This window comes from Pteropus alecto, unplaced genomic scaffold (assembly GCF_000325575.1).
Source record: "Pteropus alecto unplaced genomic scaffold, ASM32557v1 scaffold60, whole genome shotgun sequence".
Classification (NCBI taxonomy): domain Eukaryota; kingdom Metazoa; phylum Chordata; class Mammalia; order Chiroptera; family Pteropodidae; genus Pteropus; species Pteropus alecto.
In genome coordinates, this window is record NW_006430726.1 from 5419039 (window position 1) to 5446463 (window position 27425).

At 55.7% G+C, this 27425-nt stretch overlaps 2 protein-coding genes across 9 annotated transcripts in view; one reads left to right on the top strand and one right to left on the bottom strand.

Annotated features, from left to right (window-relative positions):
• Window positions 1-3201: 3201 nt before the first annotated feature.
• Window positions 3202-26290, top strand: STARD5 (StAR related lipid transfer domain containing 5). Of its 8 annotated transcripts, none has more exons than XR_003047682.1 (9): window positions 3202-3423; window positions 3978-4027; window positions 4351-4483; window positions 6929-7046; window positions 7508-7601; window positions 11693-11824; window positions 19699-19805; window positions 19999-23619; window positions 25486-26290. XR_003047682.1 is itself a non-coding variant. In XM_025050137.1 (8 exons), the coding sequence occupies exons 1-8, from the start codon at window positions 3325-3327 to the stop codon at window positions 25503-25505; spliced, it is 753 nt and encodes a 250-aa protein (XP_024905905.1). In that variant the 5' UTR covers window positions 3205-3324; the 3' UTR covers window positions 25506-26282. The 8 variants fall into 8 exon arrangements, 5 of the variants coding, with proteins under 5 accessions (XP_024905914.1, XP_024905905.1, XP_015449609.1 ...); XR_003047685.1 differs by lacking the exon at window positions 25486-26290 and adding an exon at window positions 24780-25417; XM_025050137.1 differs by lacking the exon at window positions 19999-23619 and having other exon boundaries at window positions 3205-3423; window positions 25486-26282.
• IL16 (interleukin 16) overlaps window positions 12444-27425 on the bottom strand; it is an 87722-nt gene continuing 72740 nt past the window's right edge. Inside the window, exons 15-21 of the mRNA XM_006905315.3 lie at window positions 19188-19335; window positions 17345-18380; window positions 15999-16161; window positions 14238-14339; window positions 13233-13491; window positions 12868-12990; window positions 12444-12774 (exon numbers count right to left, since the gene is read on the bottom strand). Of these exons, the coding sequence (XP_006905377.2) occupies window positions 12581-12774; window positions 12868-12990; window positions 13233-13491; window positions 14238-14339; window positions 15999-16161; window positions 17345-18380; window positions 19188-19335 (2025 nt within the window). The 3' untranslated portion in view covers window positions 12444-12580. The remainder of the gene's footprint in view (window positions 12775-12867; window positions 12991-13232; window positions 13492-14237; window positions 14340-15998; window positions 16162-17344; window positions 18381-19187; window positions 19336-27425) is intronic.

Here is a 27425-nt window from a genome sequence, read left to right on the forward strand (position 1 = left end):
ACGCGCTGCTACTGTTGTAGCTCCCGTGTGCCCAGACCCCACACACTCACATACACACACACACTCACACACATACACTCACACACATACACTCTCACACACACTCACACTCACACACACCCCTGTTGTTTTACAGCCTCACTGATACTGCATATGGCCCCATGATGTCATTTTTGCCAACTTGGTGAAAAAAAATGACACTCCAAGTCATTGTCGTGAATTTGCATTTCTCTGACAGCACCGTCCCCTGTGCGGACCGCTGTGCGTGTCCTCCGTGAGCTGACTGCCTGTTCGGTGCCGTGGCTCGTTTCTCTGTCCCCCGCTGACCCTGATCGGAGCCGCAGCGGCGGAAGGCGCACACCGGGACCCCGCTGCCATCTGCGCCTTCGCGGAGCTGGCTTCGCCGCGCCCTTGTTGCGTGGAGCCCATGGCAGGGCGGCGGGGCTGACGGCTCACGTCCGCCTCAGTCCCCCCGTCACTGAGGACGTGGGCCAGGCTGTCGTTCCCAATCTCTCCAAAGACTGCTTATGGAGCAAAGTCCTCGTGGGTCTCAGAGACCGTCGCAAGTGTCCCCATTAAGATAAAGAGGGGATCAGCCCCCCTGAGGAGACCAGTCTGGTGAACGTCTTAGGGACCTGACGGCGTCTCCCGTTGTCGCCACTCATGTTTCTGAATCCGAATGGCAGCCCCGTTAGAGCAGTTTCCTGTGTCCCGAGAGGAGTAACTTCTCTCAGTCCGGGGAGTTTTCCTGCCTTCCAGCTCCTCTGTCTCTTTTTTAGGGTTTGTGCATTGTTTTGGTTTTTTGCTTTTTCTTTTTGCCCGTTTCCTGGTCAGCCTCGTGTGTGGGTAGAGGACGTAGGAGGCAGTAAAGCGTGTGAGGGAACACCTGGCCCACAGAAATAGACTCTGGGTGTGCGCCGCACCCCTGCCGTCTGCTAGCCACCTGGCCGTGGATACCAGATGTGGGCCGGGGGTCCTAACCTGTGAAATGGGCATCGTGGGCTCTACCTCTCAATGCCGTGCGGCTGGGAGGGGTGGATGACACGAAGCAGGTTGATGCTTAGAGTGACTGGCAAGGAGCAGGTGCCGAGTTCCGTGAGCTGTTGCTAAGTGAGGAATAAACAAACACATGCTTACAGACCCACCTAGCGCCTGCGTGAGCTAAGTCAGGAAGCACGCAGACACCCTCTCCCAGAGCGCTGGACACCTGGGCCTTTCCCCGGGGTGGTCCACGGGGTTTAGGTTAGAAGCTCCTGGGCCACTTACCCATATACACCTATTGAAAATTCAACTAGGACTTCAGTGAGGTCCACCCTGGACCTCATGGCAGGGGCTCTGAGCTGCAGAATCCATCGAAGACAGACCCCAGGGAGCCCTCCTTCCCACTCAGCCCTGCAGTCACTGTGAGGCTGCGTGGGCAGTGCCCGCCCGCCCTCTGCCTGCTGCGTCCTGCCCCGTCCTGCCTCCAGTGGCAAAACAGACGGGAGGCCTGCCCAAGGCTGCCCTGGCCTCCCCGGCCCCTGCTGCCAGTTCGTCCCTGGCCTCGGGGGTAAACAGTTTGCTTCTGCACATATCTCGTATGACTAGGGCTTCTCGTTCTCGGGCAGAGACTTCGAGTGCTACGAGAACTTCACACCCATGCTCCTCCAAGTGATCGATGTCTCACGAGAGCCCCTTTCTCCAGCAGGACTTCCTCCCCCTGAGCTTTGTGTTCACACAGTTTTATGCCCAGGCCACATCCTAATGGGCCCCATCCTGACACGGTCTCGAGCCACTGCTTTATAGAAACGTCGTACAGTGATCTTTTTAAAGAGACTTTTAATTTAAAAAGGCCAACTTGTTACTAATTAAAATAGTTAAACAGTATATGACGATATAAAATGAAAAGGGAATGTGCATGGTTAACAGGTTACAGCTTAGGGAAGTGAGTGTTCTCAACATACACGTATGTAAATGTAAGCACATTTCTAGTGGTTTATTTCTCAAAATATATAAATAACACAAAGCACATTTGATAGTACATGTGTTTACTGTATGCGCACACCCTTCCAATTGCCGTTCACTCATTAAATCCTTTGACCCATTTGCCAGCCCTGTGAGCGAGCACTGTTTTCCTCCATGGTCAGTTACTTATCAAGGGCACAGCCAGTAAGTGCTGGTGCTGAGACTCGAACCTGGGCAGCCTGATGTGGGCACTGACTGACTCATCTGCACTACTGTTCTCCTTCAGTGTATATTCGGTGACTGTGTATATATATTGTGGATGTTGTTCCTTGTCGGTGCACACAAGGCGTTTTATTGATTTTAAAAATACTAAGTTATTTTCAAAGTTAAGGTTTAAATACCATTTGTTTCCTTCCTAAAGAGTAAATTACTGTTGATCACAGTAGTCTACTCATATCAACTCACGTTCGAGGCCGTGCTGGGCTCCGTTGAGCATTTCCTGTCGGCTCCAACAGTCTGTGCCACGTTATTCTCATGGCTCCGTACTGTTCCCCAAAATGAATGTCCTGTAACTCTGTTTAATGTATTGACAACTAGCTTGTTTCCAGTTGCGAGATCTTTGTGGAGGATTGCTGGGTCAAAAAACAAGTCAGTTAGAGCTGCATGTTCTTTCGCTCGCAAAAGGTTACGTAAATTTACACTCTCACCCACGGTGTAGACAGCAACTGTTTTCCGTGCACTCAGAGAATTACCAAACCCCTTTCGATCAGATTAAGTGTGAAAAGTGCCCCTTGTTTTGGTTTGTAATCCCCAAACGATGTGGAAGCTGATGCGCCCTTTCCTGTTAGCCTTGTCAATCAACTTTTCTGCAAAGTATCTGTTCATGTCCGATGCATTCTTTGTCTTTTGTGTTGTTTGAAAATGGCTTCATGATTTGTCAGAGCACTTTATACATGAAGAGAACTTATATTTAGTTAAAACATGCTCCGATTTTTCTCTCAGTTATCCGGCGTTTTATGATACTTTTGGCATGCTTACATTTTTTTAACGCGTGCGTGACTTACTGGTCTTCTCTTATTGGCTCCTAGGAATACTCACTTTGTGACCTGGCCCGGCCTGCTTGGCTCTCCACGCCGTGGTCTCAGGGCCCAGGGTCCCGCCCAGAGCCTGCAGGGCGAGGCTGACCCCGGACAGTGCACAGTGCAGGGCTTTGCAGGGCCATGTGACCCGCCGAGCCGGTTCTGCGTCCCCGCCCTGTCTCTGAGTGGGGCGGGTCTGCCAGGGCCAGCCCAATCCGGGGCGGGGGCGGGGGCGGGGTCAGTGCTGAGCTCGGACTTCCAGCCTCTGTCCCCCGGTCCCCGGTCCCCCTGCCACCCCGCCATGGACGCGGCGCTGGCGTTGCAGATGGGCGAGGCGGTGGCCGAGAAGGTGCTGCGGTACAGGCGAGACCCGTCAGGCTGGAGGATTTGCCGGCAGGGCGTGAGTGGGGGCTGGGCGGGAGGGTCCTCGGGCTCCTCCCCTGCTGCTTCGCACGCTGCAGCCCCCTGGCGCTGGGTTGCGGAGACGAGTCGTGGGGGTTGTTTCCTTAAAAAATATTGGGTCATCGTGCTTACTACAGTCAGGAGGTAAGTCTCTGTCCCTTTCCTGGAGTGATTTGTCCAGGGTCACCTGACTGGTAAATAAATGGTGGTGAGGGCTGGAACCGTTCGGAGCGGGAGCCGTCCCTGTGTTCCCAGGAAGGTGGCATGGGACAGTTGTCTTTCCTGACACTTCTGATTTTTAACGAATGGAACTCAATTGCTCAAGGAAGTAAAATGGTGGCACCACCCAGAGCCCTTGGGGCCAGCCAGCTAAGACCCTCTCTCCAATCGCGTCCTGTGGGCAGCCCGGTGCAGGACCAGCCCTGCTCTGCCACTTACCCGTCTGGTCACCATGGAGAGCCACACCTCCTGGGGCTCTGAGTTCTCTTCCGCAGAGCGGGGCATCGGCCAGGTCACCCCCAGAGTGAACCACGATTCTCTTCCCTTTGCCAGGATGGAGTCTCTGTTTCCTGGAGGCCGTCTGTGGAGTTCCCCGGCAATCTGTAAGTGCTATGGTCAGCTGACACGCCCTCCTGACGTCCCTGTGCGTTGAGGAAGCTAGAAGGTTCCAGCGAGCCCCAGAAGCCTGGGACCAAGTCTTCCAGAAAAGCTTCTGTTTTTAACTAAATCATTGCCAGCAAAGCGTGTTCTTGTGAGAGCTTGCCATCCATTTCTGCAGGCAGGGAGGCGGGCTGGTCAGCTCTGTCCCCTCTGTAAGGCTCTGTACAGGCGGTGACAAACAGGACACCTAGTCCTTATCTAACGCCCCAGGACAGACAAGTTGGATTGACGAGATCTCAGGGTCAAATCCCTTTCTGTGCTCCAGTTACCGAGGAGAAGGCATTGTGGACGGGACACCAGGGAGCGTGTGGGACTATGTGAAGCCACTAGCCGGGAGCCTTCGAGAGCAGTGGGATGAGAACGTCACCAGTTTTGAGATTATCCAGAGCTTCACTGACGTAAGTCTTTCCAAGCGCCCATCAGCCACGGGCAGCGCAGAGGGTCCTGTCCCCTGTGCAGAGGGTCTGGGACGCCTTCTGGCAAGGGGAGCCCTTCCAAAGCCCGGGCCCACTGCTTGCAACACCAAAGCCCAGCCTTGGCCCAGATGCAGGTAGCAAACAGTGAGACTCAGTGGGGCAGACACCCCAGGCAGAGCTGAGGGGACAGCCGCGGCTGGCAAAGCGGGGCGCAGGGCGAACGTGAGCTCTCTGGATTCAGGAGCAGTGCCTGGATTCGATCCGCTGGCTCTGGTGTGAAATATGGCCCCTTCTTGGGGCCACGGTAATAACTGAGGGGCCGGCCAAGGGGTCAGGAGTGTCGCCGGCCTTGGCCTCTGCCGGGGGCCAGCGGCTAGGGGCGAAACGTACATCAGTGAGGCAGCCAATGGCAGTGTCCTGTATCACTGTCCAACACGGTGGCCGCCAGCCCCCTGCGGCCGGGGAGCACTGGGAAGGTGCCTGGTTTGCAGAAAGGGGCCGCTGCTTCCGTGTCCCTTCAGTGACCCGGTGTGAGTTTGGATAGCCACGTGCAGCCAGCGGGTGCCCCGTCAGGCTGCAGACACAGAGCACCCTGTCCTGGGGCCCTCTGTCCAGTTAAGAACCCACCGCATTTCGTTTAAGGAGGATAAGAAGGAACATAAAAGGCACAGCCGACGCCGGAGAGAAAGGGGCCTTGGGGAGACACTTGCCGGCCCCCCTCGCTCGAACGGCGCCTCCGTTCTGCCGCCTGCGGGCCTGGCACCCTCTCGGGTGTTCACGCAGATGGTGGTGTGAAACCCCACGTGGCCCGTCGTGGGCTGGTCGGTCAGTGGGACCCGATGTTCTCAGTCTGGACCGAGGACTCACTGGCCAGCTCACCCCCAGTTCGTTGTCACAGGAGCTGATGTAGTGGTTCCTGAGGGGCGGGTGGCCCCCAGGCCCCTCACAGTCCAGGCCCTCACAGGGAGGCCACCCCATGCGGCTTGTCCTTAATCGCTCCCAACTTGAAGGGAGCAGCGTCAGGTAGGTGCTGACGTGTCTGAGGCCTGTGCTGACCCTTCACCACGAAACGGCTGGGCTCAGGCTCAGAATTAGAACTAGACTCTAACAGCTGCTTCTGTGTGCTTTCTGACTGCCTTGAAATTATACCAAGTGATAACTCTTTCCACTTTTGAAAGCTAAAGAGCTTCCTTTTAAAGTCGTGTGAGTTTTATAAAATAAGCACATTTAGGTAATAGGACGGGTGCTCCCAGAGCTAGTAAAAAATTGTAAAGACGGCGTACAGATAATTCCACTTGTACACATTATGCTAGAAGTCGAGGAAAGGTGGGTTAATGCCCTTGAAGACGTAATACAGAGACAATACAGAATGACCACCATGTGTAGACCTTTCTTCTCGAAGGTCAAAGTGGCTGTATATTTCTTCTGCGTGTTTAGACTTTGTGTCGATACAGTGACTGGGGACAGGAGAATGACAGGCCTGAGCTGAAAGTAGAAATGAGAACACCCGAGCTGCCAAAATCACGGTGAACATGACGAGAACTGTCATTCGCTGCGTCCTTGTGCACCGCGCTGCCTGCTCAGTGTGTCGGCTAAACCCCCGGGGAGGGGCGCGGCTTCACCCCAGTTTCTTGAGTGCAGAGCAGGTGCTGAGAGCCATCCGCTACTTGTCTTCCAGTAACCCCCAGCCTTCACCCTGGCTCCTGTCTGGGTCGCGCCATCCTGACCCCTCAGAGGCCCCACACTTGTCCTCAGGCCCCGCTGACGGCCACACTTGCGAGCCTGCCACGGCGCAGAGCTCACCTGTGCGGGTCCCACGCCACCGCACGCCCTTCTCGCCTCCTTGGCCGACTTGCCAGTGGGTTGGTCGGTGACGCTGAAGGGTGTCCTCGTCGGGGGCCCCTGAGCCAGGCCGCCCAGGACCCTCAGTCCTCGGGGCGGGTGTCCTCGGGCTTGTCGCTCACATACGTCCAACGATTTTCGAGAAATTATATGTCATCCCCACACGTTTAGTTGACATCTAAACTGTGCACCACAGATTGCCAAATGTCACTTTTAATGTGATACATCTGACAGTTTGGGACAAAACAATGACAGCATTCTTTCAGAAGTATCTAAACAACAAAGTTTATTTACCATCATCCATTTTTAAAAACACAGGAAAAAACTTTCCTTAGATACGTTGATTTTTGCCTTGGAACTTTCATTCTGTGTAGCTTGCTGAATTTTATCCTAACGTATTTACTCTTGAAAACCATCATTCTGTGTCATAGATCTGTATATTAATTGAAACTAAATTTTCAGTAATCACATATTTCCTGTAACCGCGAGATCGAAAATGTTTTTAAAACTTTGGATTGGGATCTGACCGTAATTTCTTGAAATAATAACACACCACGAATGTGGATGACCCCCCGGCCCTGACAGACCCTGTGTGTAACCAGAACCGCCACCCCCTCGGCCGCCATGAGGCTCATTTCTCCCAGAGACTTCGTGGACGTGGTGCTGGTCAGGAAGTACGAGGACGGGACCATCTGTTCCAACGGTGAGTGACGGCGGGCGCCACGGGGCCTCGTGGGCCCAGGCTGCGCGTCCCCACACTTGCTCAGGCCCGGCCGCGGCTCGCGGTGCCCGGTCTGGCTGCACGGAGCCCTGGGCGCGGTGGTCTCTGAGCCCATGGGGGCGTCTTCCTGGGGGTCTTAGCGAGGGACAGAGTCCTGAGAGCCACAGCCCCCAGCCCCGAATCCTCCCGTGGGGCCGGCGGGGACCGCTGAGGGTCAGCCCCTCGCTCCCAGGCCTTTCTTCCTCACGGTGTTTCCTCTCGTGCTCTGGCAGCTCGGGGGGTGCCTAGCGTGCGTGACGAGGGGCAGTCGGGGTGCAGGGCTCTTGGCCACTGGCGGGGTCCCCTTACTGACTCCCTGGGCCCCAGGTGGTCGGGGCCGGAAGGCGTGTCAGTGGCCACACTGTCTGCAGCCTGGGTCGCCGACCTCTTGCCCTGTCTTCCAGCTTCCAACGTGGAGCACACCCTGTGCCCCCCGAAGCCAGGCTACGTCAGAGGCTTTAACCACCCTTGCGGCTGCTTCTGCGAACCCGTGCCCGGGTAAGGACGGCCTCCTGCACAGAGCGGCGTGCCAGAGCCGGCAAGGCCCCAGTGCGGACGCCGTGCTGTGGGGGCACAGGCATCCGTCGGCCCTGCCGGCGCCAAGCACGCCCCACACGCCTGGGGCCATGATATGGCAGCAGTGGACACGTGGCAGGGTGCGGGCAGGGCCTGGTCTCGTGGCCGCACTGAGCAGGGGAGACTGAGGCCTGTGCTGTAAATGAGATGTTCTCCATTTCTCTTTCTGAAAGTTCATCATGGGTGTCTAAAAAGGCAACCAACTTTTGAATATTAATGTTGTATCCTGATACTTCATTGAATTCATTGATCAGTTCTGACAGTGTTTTTGTGTAATCTTTAGGGTTCTTCGTGTATAGCGTCATGTCATCTGCAAATAATGACAGTTTTACTTCTTTCTTTCCAATGTGAATGCCTTTTCTTTCTTTCTTGTGTGATTGGTTGCTGTAGCTAGGACTTCCGGTACAATGATGAACAGAAGTGCTGAGAGCAGGAATACTTGTCCTTGATCTTAAGGAAAACACGTTTAGCCTTTCCCCATTGAGAATGACGCTAGCTGTGGATTTGTCATATGTGGCCTTCGTTACGTTGAGGTACGTTCCCTCTCTTCCCACTCTGCTGAGAGTTTTTATCGTAAACGGATGCTGGGTTTTGTCGAACGCTTTTTTTGCATCTGTCGATATGATCATATGGTTTTTATCTTTTGATATGTTATGTGGTGTGTCACATTGATTGATTTGCGGATATCGTACTAACCTCGCATCCCAGGAATAAATCCGACTGGATTGTGGCGTATGATACTTTTAATGTATTGTCGAATTCGACTTGCTAATATTTTGTTGAGGATTTTTGCATCAGTGTTCATAAGGGATATCAGCTTATGGTTTTCTTTGCTTGTCATGTGTTTGTCTCGTTTTGGAAATCAGGGTAATGATGGCCTCATAAAAGGAATTAGGGAGCCTTCCCTCTTGAATTTTTGGAGTAGTTCGGGAATAGGTGTTCATTCTTCTTTGATTGTTTTGTAAAATTTGCCTATGAAAGCCATCTGGTCCAGAACGTCCCAGTGTTTTTGGGGGAGTTTTTTTAATTACTGATTTGATTTTGTTGGTGGCAGTTGGTCGGTTCAGATTTTCTGTTTCTTCTTGACTCACCTTGGGAGATTGTGTGTTTCCGGGAATGTGTCCCTTTCTTCCAGGTTGTCCAATTTGTTGGCATGTAATTGCTTTTAGTATTTGGTTGTGATCCTTTGTATTTCTGTGGAGTCCGTAGTTCTCTTTCGTTTGAGTGTATTTATTTGGGTTCTCTCTTTTTTTCTTGATGAGTCTAGTTAAGGATTTATCAGTTTCGTTCATCCTTTCAAAGAATCAGCTCTTGGTTTCATGAATCTTTGTATTATTTTTCTAGATTTTATTTCGTTTATTTCTGCTCTGATCTTTATTATTTCCTTCCTTCTCCTCACTTTAGACTTTGCTGTTCTTTTTCTAGTTTTTTTTTTTTTTTTTAATTTAAAAGGTTAGGTTGTTTATTTGAGCTTTTTCTTGTTTCTTGAGGTAGGCCCGTATTGCCATAAATTTCCCCCTTAGGGCTTGCTTTTTCTGTATTCCATAGATTTTGAGTCATTGTGTTTTTATGTTCATTTATCTCTAGGTATCTTTTTATTTCCTACTTGATCTCGTTGTCAGCGCATTCATTGTTCGGTAGCATGTTATTTAGCCTCCACGTGTTTGTGTATTTTCCATGTTTTTTCCCTCAGTTGGCTTCTAGTCTCACACCATTGTGACGGGAGGAGGCGTTAATGGGGTCTCAGTCTTCTTGAATTCGTTGACAGTTGTCCCGTGACCTAGCTTGTGGTCTGTCTTGGATAAGAATGTATATTTTGCTGCTTTGGGGTGAAAGGCTCAGAAAATAGCTATGAAATCCATTTGCTCTAGTGTGTCATTTAAGCCCCTCGTTTCCTTATTGATTTTCTGGCTGGAAGATCTGGCTGTTGCTGTCAGTGGGGTGTGAAAGTCCCCTACTGTACGCATATTACCGTCGATCTCTCCTTTCATGCTGGTCAATAACTGCTCTATGCATGAAGGTGCTCCTGGGTTGGGCGCACACATATTTACTAGGGTCATGTCCTCTGGAGGTATTGGTCCATCATTGCGTAATATCCTTGTCTCTTGTTACGGCCTTTGTTTTAAAGTCTGTTTTGTCTGATGTCAGTATCGCGACCCCGACTTTCTTTTCATTTCCGTTTGCATGAACTATCTTTTTCCTCCCTGTTCTTTCGGTCTGTGCGTGTCATTTGATCTGAAGTGGATTCTTGTAGACAGTGTGTGCACGGGTCTTGTTTTCTTATCCATTCGGCTCCCCTTTTGATTGGAGCATTTAATCCACTTACGTTTAAAGCTGTTGTTGATAGGTACATAGTTATGCCGTTTTATTCATACTAATGGGGGTTCGGTCCCCCTTCTTCTTTTTACGTAAGTCCCTTTCACGTTTCTTGTAATGCTGGCTCGTTGGCGATGCCTTCCTTACGCTTTTTCCTGTCTGTGAAGCTCTTTATCTCACCTTCCATCTTAATCGATGGACTTGCTGGGTAGTGTATTCTTGGTTGTAGATTCTTGTCTTTCATAACTTTGAATATTTCTTTCCAGTCCCTTCTGGCCTCCAAAGTGTCTGTTGAAAAATCACCAGACATTCTTACGAAGGTGTCTTTGTAGGTAACTAGTGCCTTTCTCTTGCCGCTTTTAAGATTCTCTCTTCGTCTTTAACGTTTGGCATTTTAATCGTGATGCGTCTTGCTGTGGGCCTGTTTGGGTTCATCTGGTTTGGCCTCTCTGTGCTTCCCGGGCTTGTGTGTCTAGTTCCTTTGTCAGGTTAGGGAAGTTTTCTGTCATTATTTCTTCAAATAGAGTCTCACTCCGTTGCTTTCTCTCTCTCCTCCAGGTACTTCTATGATGCAGACGTTGTTGCCCTTCACGCTGTCCCAGAAGCTCCTTAAACTATTCTTTTTTTTTTTTTCAATTTTCTTTTTGCTGTTCCGATCGGGTGCTTTCTGCTCCCTTGTCTTCCAGCTCGCTGATGCGATCTTCTGCTTCACTCCTTTGGGTGTGCGGGTCAGGTGGTGCTGGGCGGGTCAGGTGGTGCTGGGCGGGTCAGGTGGTGCTCTGTCGTGGTCCAGCACCAGCCTCCCCTCCGAGTGCGTTGGTTTCATATCCCCCTGGGAGGGGCTCCCGAGCAGGCCAAGGTCGGCTGCTGCCTGTGACTGACTGCCCCGGGGAGCTCCTCAGGTCTTACAGTGTTCCGAACACAGGTCTTTCACCTCCTTGGTTAACTTTATTCCCACGTAGTTAATTCTCTTAAGTACTGTTCAGAGCTTCAGAGGGCTTTTTTTTGCTCATATGAATTATATCCATCAGTATTAACTGTTTAAATTAAAACTGGGAAATTCATAAAGCATTTCTAAATAACAAATTTATTGCATATGAACAAATATTTTTATGAAAAATAACTATAATTTTCCAAACAAGAAAATAATGCAAGGAGTGGCATCATTTCCTGTCGTCGCTCTCTCTCTGGCGTCAGGCGTGAGAGACGCTCATGTGTCCCATCTCGCACTCCTTGGCCTCGGAGATGCGCACACGCTGCTGTGGGAACGAGTGGACGAGGCGCGACGCATCTCAGTGCTGCTGTGACGGCTGCTCTGACCTTGCAGACCCCTTGGGGAGCTGTCGAGACCCCAGGAATCCCCAGACTGCACAGAGAACTGCCGGGTCCTCCCAGGGCCCGGCGAGCAGAGCAAGCCCTCTGCAAGCAGCAGGAGGCAGGGTATAGGGACTGACGGCCCTGCTGGGCTGGACGTGGGGACCGGCTACTCCCTGCTCACCGCCCACACAGCCACGGAGCCTGCACAGAGCGCGTCTCCATCCTGAGAACAGGCGGGTCCAGAGGGGACCTCTGGGGACCCCTGGGCCATGAAGTCTGTCCCGGCCATAAGCCCTGGCCTGGCCACTAACAGGCGGCCAGACGCTTGGCCCTAGAGCCCGTCTTGCAGAGGCATAACCACCCCTGCTGTTGCTTCACAGGGAGCCCAGCAAGACCAGGGTGGTCACCTTCTTCCAGACGGACCTGCGTGGCTCCCTCCCGCAGAGCGTGGTGGACGCCTTCTTCCCCCGCAGCATGGCTGGGCTGTACGCCAACCTGCAGAAGGCCGTGAGGTAGGCGGCTCGCGTGTGCTCGCGCTCCCACTCACACTGCTCCCTCTGTGGGCACCACCTTGCACAGGTGTCCTCCAGCCTGGTGACATTGCCCTCTACCTGAGCCGGCCTGTGCCCGCTCCGACCGAGCGCACGGTGGAGGTGAGGCCGCCCACCCACTGCGGCTCGCAGGCCCACTGGCTCTTGTGCTCTTGGACACGTGGCCTGGGCACCCAGCCACCACATCACGAGGAAGCCCAGGCCACGGGGAGGGGCCTGGGAGTGTTTAGGCCAGCGTCAAGCACCTGCTGAGTGAGCGAGTGACCCTTCGCGTGGTCCCAGTCCCTAGACTTCGAATGGCTTTAGCTGATGCTATGTGGGGCAGGACTGAGCTGTTCCCTCCAAGCCCTACCCACGTTGCAGGTTCCTGAGGAAACCCAACGTGGCTGTTGGGGGCGGCTCGTCACATAGTTGTGCCACCTGTAAAATCTGCACAGCACACACGGACTGCATGTCGGGTTGGGGCCGATCTCCTTTATTTACAGCACCACAGTGTGCACTTCAAGCCCTCTGCACCGTCTGTAGTCTGTACCGGCCACCCCACCGTGACTGCCCTTACCTCTGGGACAGCCCTTTGCTGGGTGGTGTCCCAGAGGGTCTGGGCCTGGGTAGCAGCCACTGGGCAGCAGCCCTGTGCCCTCTCTCCTCTCGGTGGGGTCGGCAGCGACCCTGAGGATCTGCGTGCCACTGGCTGTGGCATCAGTGCTGGTGCTCGGCCTACGGGTTTCCAGAGGCTGTGGTCCCCTCGGACTGCAGGCCTTTCCTCCTGATGAGAAGCGTGACGGGCCCATCAGGCAGCGCCTTGATGACGTTCCAGGCTTCGAACCGTGTGAGGCCCTGCACGGCACTGCCAGCCAATTGTAAGATTTCATCCCCTGGCCTCACTGTGTCGCTCTGTCCTGACGCTGCCCCTGGAATGAAGGAGAGGAAGAGAGGTGACGAAGGGACAAGGCAAGTCACCTCCTGCTCGCAACAGGGCGGAAACAGGCAGACGTGCAGCGCACCTCTGAAGATCCGGTTGATGACGAGCGGCTTGTCCCCGTGCAGCGAGCCCTTCCCGCCTTCCAGGCTGAAGCCCAGCCCTGCGGAGGTCTTGTCCAGTGTCACCGTGCAGACCGTGGCCTCCGCTGCTGAGAAAGGACCAGGATTTTGTCAGGGACACTCTCCAAGCTGTGGATGCCCCTTGGCATCAGGCGAGCCTGGCGGACACTGCCTGCCGAGCACGTGGACATCTGAGCACAGACGTGCACTTGGGCAGTGCGCGTGGCAGGCTGTGGGTCCTTGGGGCCACAAATAATGGTGCAGCCCCAGCAGGGCTGTGGTCAAAGTCGGCATGGCCCACAGGCCCCACCACACTGAGAGAACTTACCGGATTCTGCGGAGACGTCACCAGCCCCAGATGCAGAGGCTGCAGAGTCAGTGGTGGGGCTGAGGTCGGGTGTGGCCTCCAGCGTCGGCTTCCTCGTGACGATCACGGCCTGCCTGGGGTCCCGAGCTTGGCGGAGGATGGCCAGCGCATCGTTGTGGGTGGCCCCTTTGAGGGACTTGCCGTTGATGGACAGAACCTCGTTGCCCTTCTGAATGGTCCCTTCCCGAGAGGCCAGGCCGCTGGGGAACACCCTGTGAACCTGGGGGACCCCGGGTTCAGTTGCGTCAGATCGAGATTCCCGCCAGAGAGGACCTGAACCACAGTCCAGCTGACGAGGATGACACAGCCGTGTCTTGGACACGGGGCAGAGGCCGGTGACAGTGATGACAGGCTGGCCCTCAGCGTCCTTCTCAACACAACGCCTCAGACTCCATGACCATGGTCCTAGCCACTGGCTGTTCACCTTTCTCGGACCTGCTCTACGTCACCATCCCCAAGTGTCCTCTCCTGCATGTCTCTCAACCACCCGGCCAGGAAGCTCCCTAACTGTCCCAGTGGACACCCCTGCCCTCCGTGTGTGCAGAGCCAAGCATACAGCCGTCTTTCTCCGTCCAGGAGTGCTGTGCTAGCCATCACGGCCAGGCCTTCGATCCTGGTCACACAGCCTTGGCAGGCCCCCGCCGCGGTCATTGGTCCTTCTCGTCTGAACATTCAGTGCTAGCAGGGTGTGAGACACGCTGATTCCCCAGAAGCCGAGGCCCCTGACTTCTCTTCAACCCCACAGTGACTCTGATCGTTTTCAGTGAAGTCATTTCGGGCACCCAGGGACCTTCGCTGTTCACGAGGGATTGTGATGTGGGCCGAATCGGGGGTCACGTGACGGTTACTATGCCCTGACAGCCAACTGCCCATCAGTGGCCGGCTGCCCTGCATCCCTCTGACCCAGCACAAGACCCTTCCTGGCGAGCGGTCGCCCTCCCGGGGCCCCGTCCCTGGGCCACTCACCGTGACCACCTTGTTCTCCAGATCCGCTCCCCCTGCCAAGCTGAAGCCGAGGCCGGCCCCTTCCTCCTTGTGCAGGACGGTGACGTGGATGCTGTCTAGTTGCTGCGAAAGCAGATACGTGTCGTGAGAAACGTCACGCGACGGTGTGAGCAGTCTGACGGGCGTTTCCACGTCAGGCTGACGCGGTCTCAAACCCCAGCTGCATCGTATCACACCTGCGTCACCGTCCGTTAGGAGACGGCTCTATTTCTGGAGTCAGGAAGCTCAGAAGGGAAAACTGGGTGTGAGCCCTCCCCTCTTCGTCCCCCATGCGCGCCCACACCTGCATGAAGACAACCAGGTGCCACCGGGTCGGCGGGGAACCCGCATGTTGGGTGACACAGCGCTGTGCCTTCAGCGTGGGGCTCGAGGTCAGCAAGCCCAGGGTCGGAGCTGGTGTGCAGCGGGCCACTCCCTGTCCCCCGCCCCACCGTGGGGCACAGAAGCAGCATCAAGAAGCTGCTGAGTCCCTGCCCAAGGCCTCACGTGTGAGCACACCCGTACACACCCACGAGCCCACCCAGGCATGCGGGGTTCTCCCGGAGCCAGGATAAGCCCTGCGCGCTGACTGAAGCCACAGACTGTCACCGTGGTCTCGCTCTGGGCTGTCCAGGTCATACCAGAGCCAGGCAGGTCATTGAACGAGCAAGATGAGCAGAGTGGAGTCTGTCATGGAGGCGGGGGCTGCGGAGGGCACGGGGTGCAGACTCGGCGCCCCCACATCGCCCCCTTCAGAAATCTAGGTCTCGATTCAGGGTTCCACAGTCAGAGCACAGCAGTGTCTTGGAAAACCACCCTTCAGACCGGAGGAAGTGCGCCTGCGGGCCGTGTGCTCCAGGCTCCAGCCTGCGCCTTGGGCCGGGGGACAGACCCACGGCGAAGAATCACCTGCCCTGCCGCTGGCTCTGTGGCCCTGTGATTTGGAGTCCCCAGGTCCCAGACGGGCTGAGAGACGAATGGACCTCACCATCCCGCCTCTACCCAGCAGAGGCCCAGATCACCCCACTCTTCCCCAAGGAGCTGCCTGTGCGCCCTGAGGCCCATGTCGGGTCCCAAGGGACACTGCCCGTGACAGGCGGGCTCCAGCGTCACCCAGCACTTTGCCTCTGTGATGCCCTTGGAGAAAGCTCTGGGGACAGCCATGCCCAGGGCATCCCCCTGGAGAACACAGCTCTGACGCCTGTCTGTCATCCCGGTGGGAGGCGGCCAGGGCGGCCCACGAGGGCGGGGTCTGCAGCGAGGGCCTCGCTCTGCCCCCCACCCCGCCCCCACACAGCGTTGGGCCATGCTCAGGAAGTCTACGGGAAGTGGCACTTTCAGAATGACTGACTGTCGTGGTGCAGGGGAAGTCCCGGGCGGGAGCTCAGACCCGCACTGCCCACAGAGCAGCAGCCCCCTGGAGACATGCTCAGGCCAGCGGCCCGCCAGACAGGAAGCAGCAGGACCCGGACAGAGAAAGCCTGATCTTTCTCACTGATAAAACTCAGAAGATAAGCCAGTGGTTGAAAACGCTTCAGCAGCTACAAGACGCCTTCCCACGAAGGCCTCATGGTCCAGTGCCCGGCTGCCCACCATGCAGGACCCCACCCCGGGCTGGCATCCGCCATGCCGTCTGCCTTCTCCAGCCCCGAGGAGCCTGGGCTCCTGAGCTCCGGCCCAGGCCGGTGACCGCACTGTGCGTAGCCAGGCCCTCGTCCCACCGCGCCCGTCAAAGACACCCACCTTCAGCGTTGCTTCATCCAGAACCCTCACTTCCTCAATGAGCTGCTGTAACTCCTTGGAGCTCAGCAGGGAGATGACCGACTGGCCGGCGGCAGGGGGCACGCAGTCGTCGGCTCCTGTGGGCTCGCCGAGGCCCTCCGAGTACTCTCTGAGCTCCGAAAGGCTTTCAGGGGAGAACAGCCCCGGCGAGGCGTGAGGCTCAGCGATGGGAGGACCTACCCGCCCCCCTGCCCTGCCCCGGGCTCCAGGGGGAGGTCTGCCAGCAGATGCCCACGCCCTGCCCCACCCCGCCCCGCCCGCAGGGAGGGCATCGGGCGGGAGGGCAGACGGCCTGTCTGTGGTCCTGGCTGTGAAAGCCTGAGGCCCAGGACTCGACGTCACAGGCCCTGGTGTGTCTGATGGCAGAGTCCCCAGCTCATGCTGGACAGATGAGGGCCGATGCCACAGGCTCCGCCCCCAGCTGGCCATCAGGCAGAAGCTCCTCAGACACACTCCCTTCTTCCCTCCCTCCCAGGTGCGGTCCCTGCTGACCACAGAGGGCGCCTCCTTAGCAAGTGGTCTGCTGTGGTCTTTGGAACTAGCTCATTTTGGTTGCAGCTTTGCTTCATATTTTGGGCGAGACTGTGGTTATGGTCACGGGGTTGCCGCCCCCTGTACGGGAAGGGGCCCCAGCAGTCAGGTCGAGTGCTGAGCCCTGCGGTCCCTTACAGCTCGCGGGCCAGAGAGAGCTGCACGCTGTTGGCTGCACGTCTGCCGAGGGCGAAAGGCAGTGGCCGGGCTGCCCCGGGGAGCCGCCCTCTCGGGCCGTCCGCAGAGGCCGACTGGACGGCGCTCGCTGGGCCAGGCGTCTCCCACGTGTCTTGGCAGAATGGTAAATGGGCCTGTGTGCAGAGTGGCCCTACTTCACGAGGGGGGGGCAGGGCCAGGGCCAGGGCCAGGAGGGCGCAGGCCACAGTGCTGCAGGCTCGGTGTCAGCACCTCCCGCGTCCGCAGGTGGACCTGCTGTGGCCAGGGAGTGGGTGCCGGAGCGGGGACCCAGATGTCCTCACACCCTGCCCACGGCTGGGCCCGAGTGCAGCGAGAGTTCCCAAGGGGTCACATCGTGGCACAGGCGGCTCGTCTGAGCTCTGGCGGGCGGGACCCGTTCTACCTCATTAAGTCACAGGGGACTCGTGAAGGGACAGGCCCGCCCTCCCCCCCCCACACACACACAGCAGCTGTTCGGCAGGGAAGGCAGGGGTGTCACACCACGCAGCTGGGAAAGAACAGTGGGGTGACCCTCCGCTCTGAGACTGCGAGGCTTCGAGGCCATGTGCGGTTAGAGACAGGCGGCCACCGACACCTACTTGAGCGAGAAGCCAGTGTCGGAGGCTGCGGATCCTTCGGGACTGTCAGCTGCCGCGTCTGGTCTAGATGAGGACACTGGAGACGGCACTTCCTGGGGGCTGCAGGGGGCCTGGTCCCAGGAGGGTGAGGACGGGAGGCACAGCAGGGACTTCATGACGGCGGAGGACACGCGGCTGCTGATGGAGTACAGCCTGCCGGTGTCCTCCTGCGGCAGCCGCGCCTCGCAGGACGAGGCCCTGGTCAGGGGGAAGCTGCGCGCCCGCTGGCTGGGCGCTTTGACCACCGGGCCTTGAGGGGCCACAGTCTGCATGGACGGTGGTCGCAGCACAGAGTCAGGGGCGAGGGCTGCGTGACTGGGCAGCCGCTCTGGGGGAGGGGTCCCTGGTGCACACGGGGCACTGGCCTCTGTGGCCCCGTGGGAGCCAGAGGGTGGCTGGTCAGTGGGGAGGGCCTCTCGGCCGGAGGGCCCGGGACCCCATCCTCCGTCTGGCTTCCCGGGAGACTTGGCTGTGTCCCCCAGGGTCCCCGGGGGCTGCGGGCCCGGTCTCTGAGCGCCTTTGTCACACAGCTGGGAGGAGCCAAAGGTCTCAAAGTTGCTGATCCTCTGCCTGATGGAGCTGGAGGCCCGCGTGGGCGGCCCCAGGTGCTCCCTGGGGGCGGGCAGCGGCCTGGCGTCCGGACCGCGATGCCTCAGGCCTTTCAAGCTCTGGCGAAACCAGGCTGGCTTCGGGGCCACAGGTGGCCCCTTCTTCACGGTACCGCCATCCGCCGACTTGTATGCTTTGGGAGCATTGCTGGTGGCGTCCAGCTCTGTGGGGCTCCCATCCCGGTGGTCCTGCACCCCGTCCTCCTGAACGAGGCTGCTGGGGGACCGGAGTGGCACGTGGCCGTGGTTCTCACTCATGACGGGGCTGAACAGGCTCTTGATACAGTCAGAAATTCTGACCCAGGGGTCTTCGGCGGCGCTGTCAAGGCCGTGGTCCACCCGTGCCTGCCTGGTGAGCACTGGGTGTCTCGCTGGGGACGTGGGAGCCACTACGGGAGAAACAGAGGCCAGAGCTGTGCGTGGCGTCTGGCGAGAACCTCCACCTCAGTTCTCTTCTCAGAGGCGAGGGGTTCTGGAGGGCGGTGGCGGAGGTGCCTGACAGTCCCCTGGCTGGGTGAGCCGCTGCCCAGGTGCCATCACCTGAGCTGAGGTGCGGCGCGGGGGAGGGAACCTCACAGCATCCTAGCGCTTGGGGGCGGGGAGGCTTCTCACACAGAACGCTGTCTGCTGTGCGGCATTTTAGAACCGAGGACTCCTACGCCGAGCAGAGTAAATGACCCTCGTTATGCCGGCAGCGGCCAGGGCGAGACCCCTGTGTCACGGTCACAGCCGTGGTCATTCTCGCCCCTCCCCCTGCCTGGGAATGAAGGCCAAACCCCTATCCTGTTCCTACCAAGGCTCTGAGTCCGATAACCAGGGCCACCTTCCTCCCTCACGCAGGCGCCAGCACTGACCCCGCTCCCCGACCTGCCGTCTCAGACGCGGAAACGGCCCCGGGCCACCTGCTGTCGCCCTCGCTGCAGCTGCCCCCGTGGTACGGCGCCTGTTTCTCCGGACCGCCCCCCGAAGGCTCTCTCCTGCTGACGCCGCGGCCGGCCTGCACCCCCACCGCAGCATCACCTCTGCAGACGGGGGGACCCCGCCCTAGGCAGCACCCCACTGTCCCGCAGCCAGGGCTCCTGATGGCACCAGCCCCACTTCCGCCATCATGTCGGGCAGAACTGTGACTCTGGGCCCCACTCATCCTCTCATCTTCGCGGAAGGCCCTTCCTTCTGGAAGAGCGAAACCACCCTACCTGGGCTGCCTGCTGTCCGCGGCTCGGCCTCCGAGGGGCACGCTGTCTGCAGGCCGGCAGCAGGTCCCGGGCAGCAGGCCCCGGCCTGGGAGACAGCCCCTGCTGGGACTTCTTGCGGTGGCAGCGGTGGCAGCAGCTCTCTGGCTTCCTGTGGTGTAAACAGGAAGCGAGGCAGTGTCAAAACGGGAGCCGTCAGCCGTGAGAAGGCGAGGCTCGCCCTTGGCGGGGGGCTGGAGGGCGATGCGCAGCAGCCCCGGTGAGCAGCTCCCCAGCCTCGCGTGGGGTCCCACCCTGCGCTGCCCACCGCTGACCCCGAGCCCCCCTCGTTACGACTCAGCCTCCTCATGTTAAGTTGAATGATTGTAAGTGAGATCTTTGGTCATATCGCCTTTTTTTAATAGAAAACAATGGTTTTTTTCTTTTTAATTAGGGAAAAATGCCACATTTTAATACAAAGCAGTCTTAAAAAAAAAAAACATCACGATAGAAAAGCTGACATTACACCTTGCAGGAGCCTGCAGCCAGGTGAACGTGAAACCCAACCCCAGCAGCGCTGCACACGAGTGTGGACAGGTTCGCAGAGCGCGGCCGAAGACGGGCGAGCACACCCACACGTGTGTATGTGTGCATGTTTTTGTTAAAAACATCTCTCTGATATTCGAGGAGGGTGATGGGGATGGGTCGTGCGTGATTCGATTAAGCTCTGTCTCATCAGTTTACTTCTAAATCCTTTCGTTTTTGGTTTCACGGGGACTTTTGTGTAAGAAATAATAATCGAAGTAAAAAACATATGTAGCCCGTTTCTTTCCAGCCCAGCCCCTGAAGCTACACCTGATCTAAAGTTCTTACACTTCGCACGCGCGTGTGAGCTGTCGTTCCTTCTTAGGGTTTGCTGAGGGTGGCGGGGCCGTGGGCCGTGCGAGCCCGGGATGGTGAGGCTCATCAGGGCTTATAGCACAGGCTCCTCTGGAGGGACACACAGCACTGCCACGTCCTGTGGGTTTCAGGCGACTGCTGGTAGCACTCTGGGGAATAACGCTGTCACAAAGTGTTCGGGTTTCGGGCGGAGCACAGTGGGGTACCTAGTCCGAGTCTGGGTCTTAGCTGTTGGGCAGTCGAGGTCTCTGGAGTTACTGTCCTGCTTTATTTCCAGTTCAGCTGTAGCTTTCTGTGGTCTCGTAAAAATTTAACCGTGTTACTGAAAACCCTTGAACGTGCTTCGGTCGTAGTCTGTTCACTTCAGTCACATGACCGTGGCGCTTTTGTTTGTGGCCGTCTCCCGTGGGCGTGTGGCCGAGCACGGCGTTACGCGCTGCTGCTCAGCGTGGGGGCGCTGTGAGGCCAGTGGTGCGGGCGACGTCCGGTAACCACGGACCGAACTGCCCTGTGTGGCAACGTGACGCCGGTGAACAGCGCCTTAATTGCGCGTTCGTCGTTCGCGGTTGCAGTTCCGTCCCGAGCCGTGCGTTATAGTACAGCCAGGGCCTAGTTTGTTCAGAATGGATGGTAGGGTCGCACATGCGGACAGCAAGGACCACGCAGCCGTGATGTGTGCGGTGGTACTCGGGGTTGGCCAGGGCGTAGTCGGCAGGCCGGGTGGAAACTGGACTAGTATCAGAAATTTAGGGTGTCCTCTGGCTGTGCCCTGCATGCCTCCTGTTGGGTCACGGGGTCATGTGTCCCACAGGAACAGTAGATGCCGCGGGCCAGAGCCGAGATGGTGAGAGGGAGCGTGGAGTGGGAGCCATGGAAACGGCGAGCATGGCTCTGCCGGCGGGAAGTCCTCCTCCGATGCACCCCACACGGCGGCGTCTGAGAGAGGGGCTCGCCAGGGGCAGCTCGGTGATGACTGCCGGTCCATGGAGGACGCTCGACCTTGTGCTCGTGTGTAAGTCACAAGTGCCATTGCTGTCACAGCAAACACGATCTTGACGTGTCAGGTTTCTGTAAACGTGTCTTCTGTAATACAGCTCGTCCCACACACAGCAAGAGCCGGGTAAGGAATGTGGATGCTCCATTGGCATGGAAATGTGGCATCACCGAGTGGTAACTTATGTCCTGGCAGATGTGAGTGACACAAGAGGAAGCAGTAGTAGCCTCTGATGAGTGGTGTATCGCTGGGAAAAGTTGTGTTTGGATCTGTAGGGCTCGCCAGACCCCCGAAAGATCTGAGATTTCCTCACGAGGAGGTGCGCTGGAGCCGGTGGGTCCCGTGCCAATTTTGATGTAGTCGACCAAGAACAATGACTTTTCGTGACATTGGTCGTGGGTAGACGCCATGTGGAGTGGCGATGAACTGTATTTCGTAGTGTTTTTGTGGTTTTGGAGGGTTTTCATCCAAACCCTCAGCACCGTATGGGGACTTGGGTTGCTTGGGAATGGAGAGGTCAGTTGTGGAGTCGTGATGAATTTCGATGGCTTTTTCCAGCTCGGTGGTGCTTCTGATTTGTTTCGGGGGGATGCCGGCCGTCTTCGGTGTATCACTACGGCTACTGAACAGCGTTTAATTACAGAAGTTACGCCGGTGTTGCGCAGGTTGGTAGAAGTCGCATTTAAGTCGGAGGTTGGCAGACGGCGCTGTCTGCGACACTGGGGCTTTGGGGCATCTCCGTGAGGGGCCTGTGGGCCTCGCAGCTTTACCTCGTCACGGTTCTGCGCCGTGCGCAGCTGCCGGTTAGTCCGTGGCTACTGCTGGCGGTGTGCGGAGATGACTCGTGGAAACTAACGGTAATTAGGGTCATGGTTAACGCAACGAGAACAGGGCAGAAGTACCGTGTGGGTGGGCCTTTATGGTTGGACACTAGTTTAGAAGATTTTTGAAATTGGGACACTTTGGTAAACCACTTTCTAGTAATAGGGGTGCTGATTCCAGTCCCGCCGCTGTGTGCCTGCACCGCGGGAGGCAGGCAGTGTGGAAAAGCGGGAAAGTATCTGAGGTTAGAGGAGCCACAGCGGCCGGAAGGGCAATTAAAGTTTAGCTTTTGTTATAAGATGGAGTTCACATGCCAGGACGAAACACACTGTGGTTGCAGGTAGGGCCGTTAGTGTCGGATGTTGAGTGCAGCTGTCTGTGGACTAGTCGGAGTGATGTTGGAACGAAACCAGCGGATACTTGCAGTGAAGAGGTGTCGGATGGTGTGTTGGGGCAGGGCTGTTTTCGGGAATCTGGAGCAGGAAGGCACGGTGGCCCTGGCAGAGCAGCGGACAGCCCCTAGGGCGTGGCGGCCAGCGCACAGGTAGGGCGCAGTGTCGATGTGGGCGTGGCAGGAGCTTCGACCTGTCGCCCTGGGCGTAGACTCCTCAGTGGTAAGTGCGGTAGTGGTGACAAGGAATGCTTTGATAGGCCACCTGTCTCTTGGATCTCTTGGTCACCGTTTAGGCTACGAACGACAGCCGGAACATAACAGCAGGGCATGTGGAACACGCGGAGGAACCCCTCAGTGCGGCTGGTCAGTGACAACAGTACATAGCTAACTTGCTGGACGTAGAAAAGACGACTGATTTTTTTTAATACTGTGCGGACTGCGGCGCATAGCATGTGGATGGCCCCTGCGCGTAGTGTTATTGCTCAAGTAAGCTTATTATCTCTTCACGGCCAAAACTGGCTTCGCAGGAAGATGCCCACTACAACGACCGTGCTGGAGGAGGGCCGAGGCGGGTGTGGGCCTTGCACGGCTGAGGGGTTCCCGGTCGAAGTCCCAGTGGGGTGGATTTTCCGGTTGCAGCTAGGAGGAGTCCAGCTGATGGGAGACTGGTATTGTCAGTTGAGTGAAAAGTTGAATAAAAATCATGCCATCGACACGATAAATCCAGTACCCCAGATGCTGCTATGAAGGGTCCCTGGGCGTTTGTGTCTGTTCAACCATGTCATCATCCCATTAGCACAGAGGATATAGTTCTTCCTCCGATAAATATCGATTAATGTCGCACTGAGAAGTGTAAGGAGATCCTTAAAAATCGGTTATTACGGTCTGAGTGTGCGTGTGTCAGGGATTCCGTGATCGGTCATGTGATGAGTAGTGCTGCTAATGCATGTTACTGACTGAGGAGTTAACGCCTGAACCTAGTGTTCTTTTTAAAGTCTGAATAATTATTGTGTGAATTCAAGATTACTGTTTCTTGGCCCGATTGAATGACTGTCGTAGGGATTAGGCTGGTGGCAAAGGCATATGCAATTGCGGCTTTTACATAATTCGGTGCCTCTTGCTTTTGTAGATAGTAGAGCTCGTCGCTAATCAGATTGGTAGGATTCATATAAGCAGAGAAGTTATTACTGAGCAAGCAAAGAGATTTATTACTTTTATTTGGAGTTCCACCCAGTTTTAGTTTTTAAGTCTAATGGATAACTCCCATCCTTTAAAAGGTTGGAAGAGTCACATCGTTCCGTGTGGATACGTGGAGGCATGAGTTAGCAGTTCTTGCATGCTTTTTGGTAAGTGAGAATTTTTAGTCTCTATAATGAGATCCACAATTTAGTGTTTCCACTTAACAGTATTAACATCACGAAGCTCCCAAAAGGACTCTGGGGTGGGAGGGCAGGGTCAGGAGCAGGAGGGGGAGTCAGTGTCTTGGTCTCGGTGGTTTTCTCGTGTGGAAGATGCTTTGATGCTGTTAGGCGTGTGCGACCTTATCGTGTTACAACATGAACAGGGAGTCCAGGGTGGTAGGCGACAGCATTACCTCCCGTAAGAGTGACAGAAATGCTGCCAGCACAGAGGACCCCTCACTGGCTTCATCGTCAGGGGTGAAGGTAGTGTGGTGAGACTGTTGGCGGCCGCTGTGGCCGTGGCGACGTGCCCAGCGTGTGTGTGTGTGTGTGTGGTGGTCAGGGCAGTGGGTCCTCGGCCGCCCCGTGATGTCTGAGCCCCGGGGGATATGTGTAAGCTGCCGCACGGCTGACGGAGGACTGTGAGTGAGTGATCCCAAGTCTGTCGGGGGCAGAGAGATGGAGCTGGTTGTGTCATAAGGATGCTGTTAGGAAGGGTGTGCTGGGAACTTTGTGAGGGTCGCGTCCGAGATTCCTCGGGGACCAGCCCCGTTTTTACTGTGACAGTGGCAGGCACGCTGGCGTCAGCAGCGGGGGTCTGCACCTGTGGTTTTGGTGGTCATACGTGGAGGCTGCAGACAGGGATGCGTGCGGTTAAGTGTTGTTATGCACGGGCGTCCTAGAAAAATGTTAGGTGGAGAGGCAGCTAGGGCTAGTGCAAAGTCGGAGGAGCCTGGAAGGCTTGAGGTGCAAGTCTGTGGAGGAGGTGAAGCCCCGCATTGTCTTTATGTTCGATCTCCTCAGCGGGTGCTAATGATTAGGGTGTAAAGTCAAAGGAGTCTTGTCTGCGGCGGTAAATGTTACAAATAGGAACATTTGTAATAGTTACTATGGTGATGTGTAGCTTTTTGTCAGTGAGGGAGTCTGGTGAGGTGAAGCTTGTTGGCAGTCAGCGTTACTAGACGTCGCGTCCTTAACGGGCGTCGATGGGATCAGAGAAGACGATCGGTAAGAGGTGGCTGTGAGGTTGACCTAGTGTGAATACGCTTCCGAAGCAGCTACCGAACTGATTCAGAGCATGGTGGTTTGATGATCGTGTCCAACAGCTGGGGTAGCTGCTAGCACTGGCGAAGTTCGAGCGTCTGCACACAGCCAACGCCGTGAAGGTGCTGTAACGAGTGCTGGTCCCGGGGCAGCTGCGCGCGCCGTGGACACCGCATCGGTACCGAGGTAACGTCACACGTCAGGGACATGCTTTCTAGACAGACACAGATGACGGTAATCGGGGTCGACATATCAAGCCTGTGTAGGATGCTGCTAGTAAGCTGTTGCCACAGAATAAGGACACTTAATAATTCAGAGTTGAAATCTCTTTGTCACCTGAAGTAATATCAGAGTTTGGCTCAGTGGTTTTGCTTCTTGGTGTCATTTCTAAGTTAGACTAGTTGCAGGACTTTGATGCTATGGCTATGAGACTCGGGAGCTGAGGGTTCAGGGGAGAGGAGAGTGAAATGTGCTGTCTCCCGGAGAGAATTTCACGGAGCAGGGTGACTCCGTTGGGTGCAATCCACATTAGTATGTGCTTGATTATTTTCAGATACACATTTACTTGAGGGTGTCAAAATGTGATCCTTATTGTAAGTAACAAGGCTACTAGGGTGTTAAAGTCGGTGGTACTGTTTAATACCAAAACAACAACCTCATTAATTGATAAAGTACACATACAGCAACATACAGAACTACATCATGGAAGGACGTGGCTTCAGATCCACAGTGGTGACTGGCTTTTCTTTACGATTCCCTTTTTATTAGGCTGTGATGGCCTTAAGTAGTAGACACTTGAGAAGAGTAAGCAGCGGCACAGGTGAGTACTTAACGGCTGTGAGGATCCACCTAGTATGTGGGAGGGATTAATAAACACCTGCAGGAAAAGGGGTTAGTCCACATTAGAACACTTTCTGAATGCACGTTTTGTGAAGACACTGAAACTGTCTACGATAATGTGATATCACCATCGCCAGAAGGTAAGTACATTACTACCCAGAAAACAGGAGGCAGGAAGCTAGAGAGAGAGGGAGGGAGGACTGAGGAGACAGAGAGGGACCTAGAGAGACAGAGACCTTAGAGGAGACATGACAGAGACTGTAGACAGAGGAGAGAGGAGTATAGACAGACACAGATAGTAGAACACACAAAACTTAATAGGAGATGAGAGACAGACGGGGAGAGATGCAGAGAGACGAGGAGAGGGAGACGCACAGACAGACGGAAAGAGACAGGGCGAGAGAGGGACAGACAGACGGAAAGTGAGAGGGAGACAGATGGGGAGACAGTCAGCGACAGGAGAGAAAGAGTCAGGGGCTGAAGGAGAGAGAGAGACAGGAACAGAGGGAGAAAGAAAAAGAGGGAGAGACACAGACAGACGGGGAGAGACAGACGGACAGCGACACAGAGAGAGACACAGACAAGGAGAGTGATGGAGACGGAGAGGGAGATAGATGGGAGAGACGCAAAGAGATGATGGAGAGAGACAGGGATACACAAAAGAACAGAGGGAGAGACGAGACAGACGGACACAGATGGAGGGAGAGACACATGGAGAGAGAGACAGAGACACAGAAACACACAAAGGAACAGAGGGAGAAAGAAAAAGAGGGAGAGACACAAAGACAGACGGGGAGAGAGAGAGGAAGAGAGGCAGAGGAACAGGGACAGAGACAGATGGAGGGGGAGACAGATGCAGAAAGACAGGGAGAGATAGGGGCAGACAGAGACCTTCAGAGAGGGAGGGAGAGACAGGAGGAGACACAGAGAGACAGAGAGAGATAGGGACAGGAGGAGACACAGAGAGATGGAGGGAGAGGGGGCAGAAGGAGAGACAGAGATAGGGACAGAGACAGATGGAGGGAGATAGTTGGAGAAAGAAATGGAGAGAGAGGGGGAGACAGAAAGAGATGGAGACAGTTATAGAATCAGGGAGAGAGACACGGAGGCAGACAGAAAGAGAGAGACAGAAACAGAAACATGAAGAGATACAGACGGAGGGCGGGGCGGGGGGGTCCCTGAAATAACCAGACAAAGTGGAGACAGGCAAGTGAAGAAAGTCGACATAAAGAGGCCTTAGAGAAAAGAGAACAGACACAGAAGAGAGACAAGGGACAGAGACAGGAGTCCAACGGGAGACAGAGGAGAGAGAATAAGACAGAAGATGGAGACACTGGAAAGACAGGGACCTGAAGAGACAGAGGATAAAGACAACTTACAGACAGGAAAGACTAGAGACGGGGGTGACACTGAAATGAGAGGCAGGACAGAGGCCTGAGAAACGACAGAGTCTAGAGTTGAGACATTAGAGAAAGGTCTGTCTAGAGACCGTAGGGACAGGAGACAGAGAGACCAGAATCCAGACAGTCACAGGACTCACAGAACTTAGGAAAAAGACAGGATGGAAATGAGATGGGGAACTTGAGAGAGGAGAGAGAGAGACAAAGAAGAGAGGACAGAGAAAGACAAGGGACATAGGAAAGACACAGGAGACACAGGACAGAGAGACGAGAGGATGGAAACCGAGGAGACAGACCTTAGAGTCAGGACACACAAAACAGAAATAGAGGAGACAGACCAGAAAGAGAACTTGGAAGAGAGACTAGAATCAGGAGGGAGACGGAACTCGAAAGACACAGGACAGAGGAGAGATCGATGGGGAACTTGTGAGACAGAGACACAGGAGGCAGAGAACTCAGAACCAAGAG